Source organism: Trichomycterus rosablanca, chromosome 10 (genome assembly GCF_030014385.1).
Source record: "Trichomycterus rosablanca isolate fTriRos1 chromosome 10, fTriRos1.hap1, whole genome shotgun sequence".
Classification (NCBI taxonomy): Eukaryota; Metazoa; Chordata; class Actinopteri; order Siluriformes; family Trichomycteridae; genus Trichomycterus; species Trichomycterus rosablanca.
In genome coordinates, this window is record NC_085997.1 from 1,333,755 (window position 1) to 1,350,541 (window position 16,787).

General features: G+C 43.6%; 1 protein-coding gene across 1 annotated transcript in view; it reads left to right on the plus strand.

Annotated features, from left to right (window-relative positions):
* Positions 1–15,251, plus strand: part of arid5b (AT-rich interaction domain 5B) — a 58,106-nt gene extending 42,855 nt beyond the window's left edge. Inside the window, exons 7-10 of the mRNA XM_063003476.1 lie at positions 1,741–1,793; positions 2,244–2,341; positions 9,220–9,418; positions 12,001–15,251. Coding sequence (XP_062859546.1) covers positions 1,741–1,793; positions 2,244–2,341; positions 9,220–9,418; positions 12,001–13,974 — 2,324 coding nt within the window. The 3' untranslated portion in view covers positions 13,975–15,251. The remainder of the gene's footprint in view (positions 1–1,740; positions 1,794–2,243; positions 2,342–9,219; positions 9,419–12,000) is intronic.
* The last annotated feature ends 1,536 nt before the right edge of the window (positions 15,252–16,787 follow it).

The following is a 16,787-nucleotide window of genomic DNA, read 5'->3' on the forward strand; positions in this document are numbered from 1 at the left end:
TTTTTGGGGTCTGATGCTCTCTTTTTTGGACTTTTGATGTCCTTTTTTGGGGGGTCTAATGCCCTTGTTTTTTGGGGTCTAATGTCCTCCTTTTTGGGGGTCTGATGTTCTCCTTTTTGGGGGTCTGATGTTCTCTTTATTGGGGTCTGATGTCCTTTTTTTAAGCTCAGATGTCCTCCTTTTTGGGGTCTGATGCCCTTTATTTTTGGGGTTATGGAAGTAATGGTTATGGAACCCCCTATTTGAGGCTGTGTATGGTTTGGAATGTTTAAACTGGGTGCGTCCGGCCGGTTCGTGTCCCCCGGTTTCCTTTTAAAGAAGTGATAAAGTTTTATCTGCAGTGGTAAGTGGGTCAGTGTAACTTTGGAGGAGCGCAGCGGAGATAAATAGCGCCCGTCCGCCGTGCCTGTTCCAATTCTCTGGATTCGGCTCCTTAATTAGCATGCGTGATGCGAACAGGCGCACAAACACGCCTCCCTTCGCTATGGAAATGCTGAAAGCACAAATGCTAATATTCATCTTCAATTTCCCTCCTGATTTTACTGCAGTCATCAGTGTAAAGGTTCTCCGGCTCATGAATATGTACCAGCGCCGGTCGGATCTGACTCCAGTCCACAAGCAGCAGATTTTTTCTCCAACCCTGTGAAAAGGCTTTTAGCTTTATTACATAAAAATAATAATTATAGTAATATTTACACTACACAGTGGGATTGTGCTGCAGAAAGGATGCCAGGCTGCGTTTGTTTGTTTGTCTTGCTCTACCCACTGCACCACTGTGTTTTATTCTTATGTAAAAATAACAATAATCACTTCAGTCGTAAGAAAGTATTAAATTCACTGTTTAGGTATTGAATTATTTCTGGGGGGGGGTTTAGGTTTGAGAGGACGGGGGCTCTTTTAACATAATACAGCTGACATGCAGCATTAAATATTGAGCATTATACCTCAGCACTGATTCTGTTGTTAGTGTGTGTGTATGTGTGTGTGTGTGTGTGTGTGTATAAGTGTATGTGTGTGTGTTGTTTTGGGCTGCTTTAATATGGTGCAGTTCATCAGAAAGAGCTGCTGGTGATGCGGACAAAATGAAGACGTGCATAAGAGAAAGCTGGTGTGATGAATTCTGTGTGTGTGCGTGTGTGTGTTTATGAGTATGTGTGTATGAGTAAGTGTCTGTATGTATATGTGTGTGTGTATGAGTGTGATTGTGTGTGTATGAGTGTGTATGTATGAGTCTGTGTGTGTATTAGTGTGTGTGTATGAGTGTGATTGTGTGTGTGTATTAGTGTGTGTGTGTGTATGAGTGTGTATGTATGAGTCTGTGTGTGTATTAGTGTGTGTGTATGAGTGTGATTGTGTGTGTGTATTAGTGTGTGTGTGTATGAGTGTGTATGTATGAGTCTGTGTGTGTATTAGTGTGTGTGTATGAGTGTGATTGTGTGTATTAGTTTGTGTGTGTGTATGAGTATGTGTTTGTGTATGAGTGTCTGTGTGTATGAGTGTGTGTGAGTGTGTGTGTGTGTGTGTGTGGAGACTGAAGCAGGATTAATTAACCTCTCCGGCAGTAAAAGTCTGTATAATTGAAGCTTAGTGTTATTAGTACATGAGCTGGTGGGTCTGAATTATTTAAGTGTATTTAGTCGTACGTTGTAAATAATAAAAAGCCGCTGACTAGCGCATCGAGCTGCGACTCTTTATTTTCATCTCCTGTATTGATATTTATTCTTATTTTTCTCTTTGCAGTAAATCTGTGGACGATGTTTCAGGCGGCTCAGAAGCTGGGAGGATACGAGCTGGTGAGTGTGTGTGTTGCATCCATGGACTCCAATACACAACTACCAGTGACTATATTACCAGGGTTATAAGCAGTGAGGGTGGGAGGGAGGAGGAATTGGTCATGTCTGAGAGTCTGAAAGACGCTTATAGTCCGGATTTATAGAGCTCCGTCTGATTTCCACCTTTCTGGACGCTCGAGGAAGCTTTAAGGGGAAGAAGATTTTCATGTGATGATGATGTGAAAGCACCGGCGCATCAGTGGCTACCCGCTTAACTGAAAGCATTTTTTGCTCATGGCATTAAAAAGTTGGTAGACAGTCGGTAAATACTGACGATTAACAACGATGTAGGTTTTTGCCAGATGTCTGACGTTTCTCCTGCCACCCGACCCCACAGCCCAGACTTATGACCAATACGAGAGTTTAGAACTAATGAAAGTCTTAAACGTTATTTTTGTCGTTGTTTTTCAGATCACGGCTCGCCGACAGTGGAAAAATGTTTACGACGAGCTGGGTGGAAACCCGGGAAGCACCAGCGCTGCCACGTGTACGAGGAGACACTACGAGAGGTGGGTTCAATATCCCAAATTATCTTCTGAAATATAAACACAAAACACACAAACAGATTTATGGGTGTATGTGGTCCATTTCCTTCTGGATCAATAAAGTGTCTCTCTATCTGTAATCTATCTATCAGTCTGTCTGTCTATCTGTCTGTCTGACTCTGTCTGTCTGTCTCTGTCTGTCTCTGTGTATATATATGTCTGTCTGTCGTCCTGCCTTTACCTGCCTGCCAGTCTCTGTCTATCTGTCTGTCTGTCTATCTCTATCTGTCTCTGTCTGTCTATTTGTCTGTCTCTATCTCTATGTCTATCTCTATTTATATATCTGTCTGTCTGCCTGTCTCTGTCTGTCTGTCTATCTCTGTGTCTGTCTCTATCTATATATATGTCTGTCTGCCAGTCTCTACCTGTCTGTCTGTCTGTCTCTATCTCTGTGTCTGTCTCTATCTATATATATATATATATATATATATATATATATATATATATATATGTCTGTCTGCCTGTCTCTCTACTTGTCCGACTGTCTCTTTCTCTGTGTCTGTATCTATCTATATATCTCTCTGTCTATGTCTGTCTGTCTGTGTCTGTCTATTTGCCTGACTCTGGCTGTCTGGCTCTATCTATATATATGTCTGTCTGCCTGTCTCTACCTGTCTGTCTCTGTCTGCCTCTGTCTGTCTGTCTGTCTGTCTCTATCTATATGTCTGTCTATCTGCCTGTCTGACTCTGTCTGCCTGTTTGTCTGACTCTGTCTATCTATCTATAATCTGTCTGTCTGTCTCTGTCTGTCTGTCTTACTCTCGATCTCATTGATAATGGGGATTGATGCGTGACTCTCCGTGAGCGATAGTTAAAAGAAGTGAGAAGTGAGTGCAGGTGAAAAGAAACGGTCGGTTCTGCACACGTGATGGAGGGGGCGAGGGGAATCGGATATGACTAGATTTAGAATGCAGGTTTGTTTCAAAGTTTGGGCTTGTTAAAGATCAAAGAGTAACAGAGTTACACGTTCATCAATGCAGAAGTGAAACATAAAAAGTTCGTGTCGCTTTAATCTCGGGTTAAATTCTCAGATCTGATTCACACTTTGCCAAAACGTTTCAACAGCTGCCGCTAATTAACGCCGCGACGTCTCGGCGGTCGGACCATAACCTGCGCTAACGATATTTATTCAGCTCCGGCACGTTTGCTGAGAGAAAAGTAGAAAAAAAAGAACGTTGATGGCAAATCGGGTCATAAAACGACACGAATAACCTTGAGAGAGGCTGCGGCGTATCCAGCTCCCTCCTCTCCTGCTGCTTTTTAATTATATAGGTCGGTCGCGCTGATCAATCAGGCCGCGCTTATTTATTTCCTCCTCCTCCTCCCGGAGACGTCTTTGTTCCAGAAAACGTCCGACTGTGAATTCCGCTCAACAGATAGCAGCATTCCGAGCCCATATCGTACAGCGCAGATATTTATTATTATTATGTTTTCTTTATTCTTCGCATTTAGTCATAATTGTAAGTCGTTTTGGATAAAAGCATCCGCTAAATGCCACAAATGTAAAAGTAAATCTAAGTAAACCTAAACGGTTTATGGACTGCTAGTTTTTTTTTTTAAGATTTAAGTAGATTTTAACGACGTGTCTAGAATATCTAAAATATCTAAAATAACTCTGATATGTAGCTGTGAGCGTTGCATCAGCTGTTTGTGTCCCTGAAGCAGCCGGAGCTTCAGTTAAACCCGCCGGCTGCAACAAACAATAACAATATTCAGCAGATTATGATGAATTATGCAAGCGTTCTGCAAAACCCTGTAACGTCTCGGTAATCCTCAGACCTCACCGCCGCCGCCACCACCACTGCTGTGCACTCGCTAAAATATCAATCAGAATGATATTTGATTTGAATGATACTTATCAAAATGCACTGACTATAGTACTGACTGATTAATATATACTCTATCTGTATCTGTAAAGGGCGGCATGGTGGCTCGGTGGGTAGCACTGTCACCTTTGCCCTTTCTGTTTGCAGGTTTTTCCGTGTAGTTTCATAATGTGGGTTTCATATGGGTACTCCGGTTTCAGTCAGACTAATTGGAGATAATAAAATCAAGTGAGTGTGTGTATTAGCCCTGTGATCCCTGCGAACGAAGGAAAGGAAATACGGAAAGAAGGAAGGCAATACAGAAGAAGGAAGGAAGGAAAAGAAATACAGAAGAAAGAAGGATGGAAGGAAAGGAAGAGAATTACAGAAGAAGGAAGGAAAGGAAGTACAGAAGGAAGGAAGCTAACAGATCCTAATGAAATCCCTGCTCTGTGTAATTACATTACGGTTGTAGTTTCCGCGCCCGTTTACGGCCTCGTTTGCCGGCGTGAGATTCCGTCGCTGTTCTGTTTCAGAACACAAAAGCATCTGATTTATAGCGGCGGCTCGAGTCGGGCTAATTGCGCGACGCTTCTCGGTACAGATAACGTTCCGCAGTGTGTCTTATGCTAACTGCAGAAGAACAGCCGTGCCAATCATCAGTGTAAATCTGGAGATTCGGCCCCCGCGGCGGCTTTAATAGATTTCTTTATTCGGGGGGCCGGTGGGTGTGTAACTGACCCCGATTAAACATTTACAGAGGTCACGTTCTGCTCTCATAGGTGCGCTGTCTGCACCGCCTTATTCCTTATATTTACCTAATAATAATAATAGTTAGTAATTAATAACAGTGTGCATTACTTATTCAGAAACACACATGAAATTATATCCTGCGCATGCAGCGGCGCATTTATATAACCTGTTTTCGACCGTGATAAATTAGCGCTCTATATTTGTCTGTTACTGTGGCAACGTTCAATTGTCTGGCGGTGTTATTTTCTCCCATGATCCTATGGGATTACGTAATGCTTTATATAAACCCACGAAGGCTTATCTGCTGGTTTTCTGCGGCGTATCGATCACAGGAGCTCGTGCTAATAACAAAGACGCCGTTCACACTGATATCGTGAAACGTTTGTTATTTAGCCCCGCGAAGCTTTAGCTGTAGAGCAGAGAAGAGGAGAGGAAAACAGATTCTGACCTGGAGGACCTTCCCACCCACCACGTTTCTGGTATGAAATTAAAACAACAAAGCGGCGTGAGTTTAAAACAGACGCACACAGTATATACTGCATACTGTATACTGCATACTGTGTACTACATACTGTATACTACACTCAGTATATACTGCATACTACATACTGCACTCAGTATATACTGCATACTACATACTGCACTCAGTATATACTGCATACTACATACTGCATACTGTATACTACAGTCAGTATATACTGCATACTACACTCAGTATATACTGCATACTACATAATGCACTCAGTATATACTGCATACTACATACTGCATACTGTATACTACAGTCAGTATATACTGCATACTACACTCAGTATATACTGCATACTACATACTGCACTCAGTATATACTGCATACTACATACTGCATACTGTATACTACAGTCAGTATATACTGCATACTACACTCAGTATATACTGCATACTACATACTGCACTCAGTATATACTACATACTGCATACTGCACACAGTATATACTGCATACTACATACTGCACTCAGTATATACTGCATACTATATACTGCATACTACACTCAGTATATACTGCATACTGCACTCAGTATATACTGCATACTATATACTGCATATTATATACTGTATACTGTATACTACAGTCAGTATATACTGCATACTGCACTTAGTATATACTGCATACTATATATGGATTGTACCTGCTTTAATTGTAGGTGTAACTGAATGTGGTAAATGCGGTGTTGATATAAATGCGTGCAGAAAGGTGCGACTTTATTTACCAGGCAGTAAAAACACCCACATGCCAAATACTAAATAATTCTGCATGACCAGAGGACCCATTCGAACACAAATATAAATACATCCTATTTGACAGGCGAATCAGGTGCGCCTGCATATTTAAAAGGAAATAAACATATTCACGTCTCTGACTGATTAGTCAGACTGCATAAATGTATCTAAATTGAATTTGCGCGGTAATAAGACCACTGCTTTATGCGGAACGGCTCTTCATTATTCATTTAAATGTGTAATTACTTTAGGAATCGTGGCGAGAATAAAGACCTCTTCATAATGCTGACAGATAAGGGCAGCGCCACAGAGATGGCAGCCTGGCTAAAAACCATGTGTGTGTGCGTGTGTGTGTGTGTGTGTGTGTGTGTGTGTGAGCCATAATAAGATTCAGTCACAGCGTATCTCCATGTGGCCTCTAATCTCAGCTCTTATGTAACGCTCGTTTCTACAGCAAAACTCTAAACCCTTTTAAAACAATTTAGCTCAAAGAACGCAATAATTACTCCGAGTGGAGAGTGTACCCCCGCCGTCTCCGCTGCTGTTCACAGCCCTTCCTCACTGGCACTGAGCCGAGGCCGCCTTAAAATACTCAGTCCCCAGACGGCTCTCAGGGACATGAAGGACACAGAGCAGGGGTAAAAGAGCGAGTGCAGTTTTTAACTCAGCATACTAAATCATTATTCTGATTCGTTTATATTTAAAATACTCATTTGCATACCATATACTGCATACTGCTTATTATATACTGCATGCTGCTTATTATATACTGCATACTGCTTACTATATACTGCATACTATATACTGCATACTATATATTGCATACTATATACTGCATACTGCTTATTATATACTGCATACTATATAATGCATACTACACTCAGTATATACTGCATACAACACTCAGTATATATCGCATACTAGACTCAGCATACTGCTATTCTTTTTTTACTATTTTATTTTGACCCCCGATGGCCCACTTTTTAGTTTTTAGTCCCGTCTTTTCCCACCCGGCAGACTAGTTTTCGATTTTGTCTGCCCATCGTGCCGGCTAGGGGGCGACCAGATTCGAACCTGGGGAGAATAAAAATATTCGATTCGAATTTTAATTTGACAATCGGTGTTTAAATAAATGCCAATTTAAGCAAATTACTCCAGTCGCCCGATTGGGGAATCGAACACAGGCGTTTCTTGCTGTGAGGCGCGGCGTGCCACCCGTCTATAAGCTTGTTATTTATTATTCATTTAAAAGCAGAGTCTGCGGATGCCAGCGCCGTTAACGAGCTCGACCTTTCCCTCACTGTACGTCCTCACTCCTGCATCTGCATACCTCATGTCTTTCACATCACTGCTGTCGTTTTTATTCCATAGTAATGTAAAGCAGGGTAAAACATATAATTGCAGATTTTTTTTTTCGGGGGGAATTTGGTTTGATCCCAGGCCAGTCACCGCCGGTATGGATGCGGCTGCTGAGCTCTGAGTTTCTTTCTTTTCTGAGGAAATATTTTGCAGCCTCGCTTGTAAAGGAAGTCGTTTTTTTATGACTTTTTCTCTAGAAAGGAGAACAAGAATGGGAACTGTGGCTCGGAACATATTTGCACAAGGGGAATATTTATATTTCTGAGAGGAATTATTTTCTGACTGTTATTTTTATCCTGAGGCGGGCTTTATGATATAATACGCCGAATAAGCAGATTACCAGACATCTGATTTCGATTCTCCCTCGGTGCGTTAAAACTAGGCGATATGAGGTCAGCGTGGGCTAATTCGGTCAGTCGTAAGACCTACTTAAAGATAAGAGAGGGCACCCGGGGAGTAAAAAGGGGGTGGTATGGAAGATTTCAGAGGATTAACTGCAAACAGGATAAGTCATTGTGCTCGTTATTATGCTTTTATTATATAAACACACGGAAACATTACAGTGCGAATCAGGTATTTGGCACTCGCCCGCTATTTCGATTCCACCGCGCCGAGCGAGCCATTTTCCAGTTTTAGCAGCTGTAACATGTTTAAACTCTTTCGGTAATGGGATCTGAAGATTAATGTTCCCGCCGGGCTCCCGCTCAGCTCCACTGCGGGCCACCGGCCAAACCCCGGCCCTCCTGCCCGAGCATGCTCGTCATGGCCCGGCTCCAGCTCCAGCTCCGAGAGGCCTGGATGCTTCGTCGTTGAGCAAACACTCGACCTATCCGAGCGGCGGAAATGAATTCTTTGCAGATTTTATTAAACAGCAGAGGTATGCGGGGAGAGATCACACGGGATGGACGAGATTTCCACAGATATGCACGCCAAAGGAAAGGAAAATCATTACGACAGTGTTTAGATATTTAATTATTTACTTTTATTTAACCAGGCGAGACATTAAGAACGAGTTCTTATTTACAGTGACAGCCTGGCAAGTGCCAAGAGCTCTTGTGGAAAGAAGTGTTCACATAAAACATGAGTATCATTAAATACGCCTTTGATTAAATCCTTAAAAGCAGCAACTGCTTTGCTCAGTGCTCGGCAAAAACGGCAGTATAACAAAAAACAAAAAACAATGCACCAAACACACCCCCATTATTGGGTGTAATTGAGGGTCATGGTAATAACAAAGCCAGAGGTCAGAGGGGCAATACTCAAAGGAATGGAGATAAAATGTTTTGGTTTTGAACCATAACTGTGGGCATCTTCAATAGGAACGTACACCCGTACTTCTATTTTCATCTCCATCACTTAATACGCATATAGTGTCATGTACGTCCTCTTATTAACCAAAATGTCAAGGTGTGTTGTTTAAGAGACTGTTATACTGTTATTAAGATAGTGTGTACTGTTATTATGCTATATAATGCTATAAAAGTGGCTGATAATCTTTACTTAACAGAGCGGGAGCATTTTCCTCTTCCTTTATCGTCTCTATAAAACGATAAAACAGAAAAATATTTAATTATCATGTTGAGTGGTGAGAATTCAAAGTAATGATTAAATTAGCCAGAAAAATTCACCTCTCTCCCTCTCTCCTTCCTTCTCTCTCTCCACAGACTAATCCTGCCCTACGAGAGATACACAAAAGGAGAGGAGGACAAGCCCCTACCCCCTGCCAAGGCCCGAAAGCAAGAGGCCGGCGCCCAGGAAGCGGGCACCAAGACAAAAGTGCTTTCCATCAAGCGGCCCAAAGACGAGCAAAACACGAAGAGCCGGAATGAAAAGGACGCCTCGTCGGCTAAAGTCTCGGAACCGGTCAGTCAAAGATTCACAACGAATCTGGAGAGCAACATGTTACTTTTCTTTTCAAGACATAACAATATAATAATGAAGTGGGGGGGGCATGGCAGGATACTTAAGTCTGTCTGCCTTTTGTCTTCATAAACAAAAAAGCTGTCAGAAGCCTGTAGAACAGCTCTGTCAGGGGCGTCCGGTTTTAACGCGAGTGTCTTAGCAGAACTGAAGTCTGTGACGCTGTAAATCACTGCATCGCTGACTCCAGACCCTTTGGAATGGTTGTATTGTTACCGTAAACCAGTTCCGAGCTGGTCAGCATCAGGCTTTCTGTCCCTTTTTCTCAGGCTTTGATTTTTGCCCTGTAAATAAAAGACAAAAAATAACGACGGCTGCTCTGGAAAATGTACGATCTGTATCAGCGAATTGATGCCATATTGTCGTGTTTATATAAACCGCAGGCTTGTTTTTGTCCCTAAAAGCTAATAAATCAGGCCTTATTTGCAAATGTGTATCTGGTTAAGCAAACAATATGAAAAAAAAACCCAGAGCGTGTACAAGAGCACGGCTCTCAGAGGCGAATAAAAATCAGCTTATGATGTTCACATGAATAACAAAACGATTACAGTCGAGATTAAAAGCCTGTTTTAACAATTTTCTCACGACGTGTCAGATTCCGACACGTTTCAGAACTGCGACGGTTCATATTCATCTCCGCTTTGCATAAAATGAGTAATCGGATGCGGCATGGAAACAAAGACGGCTGTTATAGGGGGCTGGCTGTGCCTAGCTCATCCGTCTGGAATGTTTAGTCATTTAAAAGCCCTCTTCAGATAATTGATTGTGCTCTGTACGAGGTAAAAGATGAAAATAAAATTCCAGGGAGGAAAAAAGCGCTTGACATTTTAACTGAGATCTAATATGAAGGAGAGGTTTTGAAACACGGCTGCTGAGATTTGTGCCCTGGCTCCCGTGTCACAAATCAAAGCGTTCCTGCTTTAGGAAGCTCTGTTCATTCAGTCCTTCTCCTGTCACCAAAACAATCAGGGCTATTGAGTGTTACATGCCCTGCCAACCAGCAGTCACGCCCCATTACCCCTCTGTAATCTTGGCTCTTAGTCACTAGCTGCTCGGGCCCCTATTCGACGTCATATAAAGGGCATGTCGGAGCCAGCCCCCAGGGCAGAGGGCCCAATGATCCTGCAGCTCAGGTCAGGCCTTGTATTAAAATGATATATTTATATATAATGATATATTTTATACTTTATATATTTAATGTATATTTTGGCCTCGTCTGTTCCCCCAAATTTCCCTTGAACATAAACACCAGGAATTAAGACATGAAGACACGAAGTCTTTGGCATCTATCAATGTCCATCATTGAAAGCACCCACAATTGGCACAGAGGCTTCGGAACTGGACATCGGAGCAATGGAAGAAGGCCAACTGGTCTGATAAATGGAATAATGGAATCATGGATCATAGACGATCCACCTTGCAACGTCCAGAAGTTGAAGGACCTGCTGGTACCAGATATCACAGGGCTCCTTTAGAAGTCTTGTAGAGTCCATGTCTCTGCGGTTCAGACCTGTTTCCACATCGTATTAGCCGGGTGCTTCTAATGTTTCTAATATTTGCAAAAATCCGCCTCATTAAAGCTTGTTTATTAAACAACGGGAGCTTTGGTGTACTGGCAGGACTGGCACCAGGCCCATGGCGAGTTTTGTATATGTTTTCTGAGCGCAGCGTATTCTTAAAAACCCACAATGAACAACCAAATACAAGATCTGTTAGTGTTCCAAGTATGTGGTCCATTTATTCAGCCAAAGGAAAGTCAGTTGCAGAAATAACTGGCATCTCCTTAATGCCATGACACGTCAGATGTTGCTGATTTTGGGCAGTATGTCTCATGAGGCGAACTTTCACCTAGTAAATGGGGGCCCATGACTTATCGTTGGTGCATTAAAACACGCCGGATGCTTGGAAGTGGTTTGGAAAGTGGGGTATCCGGGGTATTTACTCATTACCACACATAAGTAGTCATGGCAGGTTCAGTTCAATCAAGGAGAACGTCAAAATGCATCATGAATTGCACGTCAGGGTCTTGAAAACGGCTCTGAATTTGAAGGTCAGTTGCTGATTGGTTCTGTTTCTAAAATTCTTTCATTAAATTTTTTCCTGAAGAAAGAAATACTTGGAATCGATATGCTCCACCAGCGTGACACGACGAGCAGTCCGACCGTCTTATGCAATCCTATTTGTGTGGGATTTTTTTTCCACTTACACCTTCTTTTCGGAAGGGAATTACCCACAGTACTAGCGGCGCATTGTCAATGCTAAGCCTGCGGCTAAGCTCACGTAGGTGTGTTAGATCATTTATCAGCTTTTAGTTATTCAAACGTCTCCGTGCAAAGGCGTCGACGGTGTCTGTTTGCCACTCGGAGCGCATGTTTTATGTTTTATTTGTAGGAGAAAGCTTATTTTTTCCCTCAGGCTTTTCTGCCAGAGACACAATACAGAGCTGCTGCTGGAATATGAGCTAGCATGGTCCATAGTTAGGTAATTAACTAGTCTTTTGTCTCCATGCATATGTGCACGTCTAGGGTGCGGAGAACTTCGATGACGAGCAAGAGCTCCAGGACGAAGAGCCAGTAGAAGCTCTGCAGTCTCCGATCTCTGACCAGACGGAATGTCAGACAGAAAGTCCAAGCATGGATGATGACGACGTGCAGCTGATTGTCAAGGAGGAAGATGAGAAACCTCTTCGAAAGTCCTCATGGGACAGCGATGACCACGAATCGCTCAATCATGCGCCCCTACCGCAGGACAGCGTGCCGCTCAAATCCGAAGACTCTGAGGTTTTTCCGATTGCTGCGTCTGTGCCACTACGACCCCAGACGGGGAAGACCGAACAGGCTGAAATAAACGAGAGCCAGAACCATGTAAACATGGTAATACCTAATCCGACTGAGAGGGCCGAAATCTCCACCAAGGACGAGAGTTTGAGCTACAACAACTCGGTTCTGTATCCCCGGGGTAACCCTGGCATCATGTCCCCTCTCGCTAAAAAGAAGATGCTGTCCCAGGTCAGCGGTGCCAGTCTGAACAATAATTACCCCTTTGGTCCACCTCCCCCGTTGGTCAACAAAAACGCATCCGGCGGCGCTACCGAGGAAGCAACGGCTGAGCAACAGTGCCCCCAAATCCCTTCCAGCAGAAGCGAAGCGAACGTCGTGATCAAGCGTCCATCTGTCATCCAGCACGCCCAGAGCTTCAAGTCTCGAAGCAGCGATGACCGAAGAGCCTCCATGGAAGCCTCTCATAGAGAGATTTGTGCTGAGAGGGATTTCTACCCCTCAGAAGCCCCCCAGCGCCAACCCCTACACCAGACACAGCCCGCTGTCAGAACCAATCACCATTTCAACGTGGAGAAATCCACAGACATGCCTTGTCCTGGTCAGGTGCCCAGTTACCTAAGTGATTTCTACTCCTCACAACACTTACATAACCTCTACCGGCAAGACCAGCTGAGCAAGTACCTGAGCCGGGACGGGTACTCATGGGACTCTGAGAGCGCCAAGGGTTTCCCACAGAGTCAACATTCGGACAGGGAAAGCCTGACCTACTCCTCCTGTCTAAATCGTAAAGAAGGCTCCCCTAGCGAAAGATCACCGGATGAGCAACCGACAGATCTCAGCCTCCCGAAATCCTCCCCGCACAAACTGCCCCTCTCCGGGTCTTCACTGCCCGGCCCGTCACATTCCATGATGCAGCAAGACCTTAAAAGCGCTCCGGTCTTTCAATCAAGCGGCGGTCAGCGTTCGAGCCCGGACTTTCACCCCAGAGCCTGTCGGGTTCCTCCCATGAGCGTATCCGCTCCCAAAAAGGTGCTGGAACACCACCATAAGGCGCACAGTGGCCGCGGAGACGGGACGGCCGGCTACAAGTTAGACGAGATGACTTCTCGGCCGATCCTGAGCGCCAAGAGCAGCCCGCAGAACGTTGGCGCGGCACGACCGCTGAAGAGAAACCTGGAGGAGCTGGAGAACAGACCCACCGAGAAGAAGATCCGGGCCGTCACACCCATGCACTGCTCGACGCCCAGAGACGCGTCCGTAAAGGCACGGATCCCCGAGCCCGACAACGAGTCGGTGAAGCTGGCCGAGCTGGCACACGCGGTGCACATCAACGGCTACTCCGCCGAGGGACACAAGTTCCCCATGCACTCCTCCATCTTCCCAGGGCTGTATCCTGGGGCCTTCGTATCTCAGGTTCAGGACATGTGTGACAGCCTGGGCCCTCACGCCCCCCGCGGCTATTCGCATCCGCTACAGTACTTGAAGAACCAGGCTGTCATTTCGCCACTCATGCCCCCCTTCGCCATCCATTCCATAATGATGCAGAGACAGTTACTGGCCCAGGCGGCCAACCCCGCCCACTTATACAGGCACCCTGTGGGGACTTCGTACGGAGACATTCTCCATCATGGACTTTACCCCATAACGGCTCTCAACCCCCAGCCAGCTTTTAGTCCCTCGCAGCTATCCTCAGTTCATCCCAGCACTAAACTGTCCTAGATAAATCTCACCATGCATCTTTTTTTTTGTCGCTTTATCTTCTTTTTCTTGTTTTATGCCACTTGACATTATAATTTGCACATTTCTTCTGAACACGGACCAGCTGAGCTGATCGTCTCTTGTTTTCGCTGCACTATACGCAGGTGCCGGTTGTCTGGTTTGAATAAACGTTGCCTTGACACGAGAGTTGAGTTCATCCAGGTCGTGTAGTACTTTAGTTCGTATTATATCCCAGTAGCAAAATCACGGTAAGTGACGAATCACAGTCGGCGCAATCACTGTAATGCTGTTTCAATCAAACGTGCAGAACTTCGGTGCAAAACACTACAAGGACACGATGTACGAGGGCTGCCCGGTTAACCGTTCTACGTTATTTTTGTATGTATGGGTGTGCTAGCGTAGTGCGTTCGTCAAACCTGCAGGGGTTTTACTACTCAGATCTTTGAAATATCGTTCGATTCGCAAGAACCACAGAGATCTAAACGTTATGTTTGGTGTGTTACACGGTTACATGTAAATAAGAGAAGTATCCTACACTTTAGGTATAAATGTGAGTCGTATTTTTACACGCTTTGCCGGCCACCGTGCCACCGCACCCTCTCAAGTTCCTGTCACATATAGCGAAGTTCCCACCCGTGGAACGTGTTTGTCAAATGTAGAACCGAGGTGCTTGTACATAACCCTCACAAACTGAAAACACGGCGTATCGGCGTATCGTATTCACAAGCTACTGTAATATCTGTGCACAAACGGGATCGGATGACTTCACTCCTCATCACGACAGGATGAAGTTCCAGGACTACTTTACATTTTTATTTTTATTTTGTTTTGTTTTGTTTTGTCAGACACACACTTGCGATCACTTTACTCAGACCAAGTCTTTTCAGGACACTTATCAGAGTTTATGAACACACTCGGGGATGTGGGGGGCGTTTTCGGAGCACTTACTGAAGCACACGGTATAGGCCACCGCTGACCGTTTCAGACTGTAAAAAAAAATGTATAGCAGTGGATGTCAAATTATTTTGGACAGAAGTTCACTGGCGGTGGTCAGTTTTTAGAAATTGTAATACGACGGACACGAAAAAGTTTCGTTTAAAAAAAACAACAAATTTGCACAGAGGATTTTGGAAATGTACCGATAAAGTGTAAAGGCATCACAATCTTCTAGAGTTTTTTTTCTGTATTAGTAGTGATATAAAACTTAAAAGTTTAAGAAATGTATTTACTCCGACTGTTTGGAGTAGCACTCAAGGTTGCTATGTAACATTTTTATTAAAAAGAGAAATAAATAAAGCATTTTATAAGTTTAAAAAGTCTGCATTATTATGTTTAATGAATCTGTTAGCATTCCGCCACACGAGCTCACGCTGCTTGCACAAATATAATGTCAAATCTGTCGTTTTTTCAAGTGTAATTTACATAATTTGTGTCAGAAAGCATAAAAGCTTTTATTTATTTTTCTATTCAGAATGAATGTGTTTAGTGTTTAAATGCTGCTGTGTAGGCACTGTGTGCACGTGCTTTCTGGGTATCAGCAGGTTTTGTTTTGATCAGGGCTGGATGGATCGCTGCATTGTGTTTATTCTTTAAATAAAAAATTTACCCATGTTTGCAAGCACCAATAATCAGGAGGGCAACAAAAATATGTCCTAAGACAAAGGTGTGTTAGAGGAACACAGCCAAATGCTCGTTTCCGGCCATCAAATTTGCCAAATTTGCCAGCTGATAAAATATTTTTGTCCAGAAGCACACCAAGAAACACAATGGTGATTGACAGGTCTAATCTAGATGTAATCTAGACAAAATGTGCTACCCAAAGGAATGTGGAATAGATGCCAACTTCCATATAATATATTATAGCAGGAGCTGAGTAACACACACAGGACCTGTTGTGCCACCATCTTGCCCGTGTTTGTTGTGGATTGATGTCGAATTTTTCGGCAGTAACTTTATTCTGTATCCTGGACTGAACTCAATCCTGCACACACACTGAAGAACCCAGTACCAGGGCACATCTGCTGTCGTTTACAGCATTTTCATTACGATTGTAATGAGGGCTGGGAATTTAAAGACCTCATAATGATAATGTTTCTCAGGAGCACTTAAATTCCTTTTTTTCCACTGTTGGACTGTCACAGACGAATTGGTCGGGATCCTTGGCAGAATGCATGACCTGCAAAGTGTCCAATAAAGGTGCCAGTTCAGCAAAACACAAAACTGCAGCTAAAGGAGAGAGAGTTTGTCGGGTAAATGAACTATTTTGAGAGATCGGATAAAACAGAAGATGTTGTTACTGCTGCAGAGGGAGTTTTTGCATTTTATACCAGGAAGCATTGCAACTTCTATAGATTGACAGACTGCATGTCTGCCTTCCCCTGATTCTAAAACAGAGTAAACATTTCCTAAGATAGAAGTTATTGTCAATGCCGTTATGGTGCTACATTCCACATTTTACAGTCGGTGTGTGTTCAGCTGTGATGTTAGACATCACATATTTGCTTAGAGATACGGTACCCACATTTAACCCTCAACCGCTTGCTAAAAGAGCATGTAAGTACAACACAGTGGGTACACTATGTGCTGGTATATAGGGGCTTTATTACAGCTTATAAATGTTTAATATTATTAGGCAATGAGCAAATTATAGAGCTTTTAAAATTACATTTCACTAGATTATTAGACTCTGCAGCTGTAATGTTAGTTCTTGTGTTGAGTTTTTTCTGTTCCACTGCCTAATCACACAGTTTATTAATGCATCTTGTTTAGATCTCGCTCTGTAACGCTGGTTTTGGGAGATCGGGGGGAGCGTG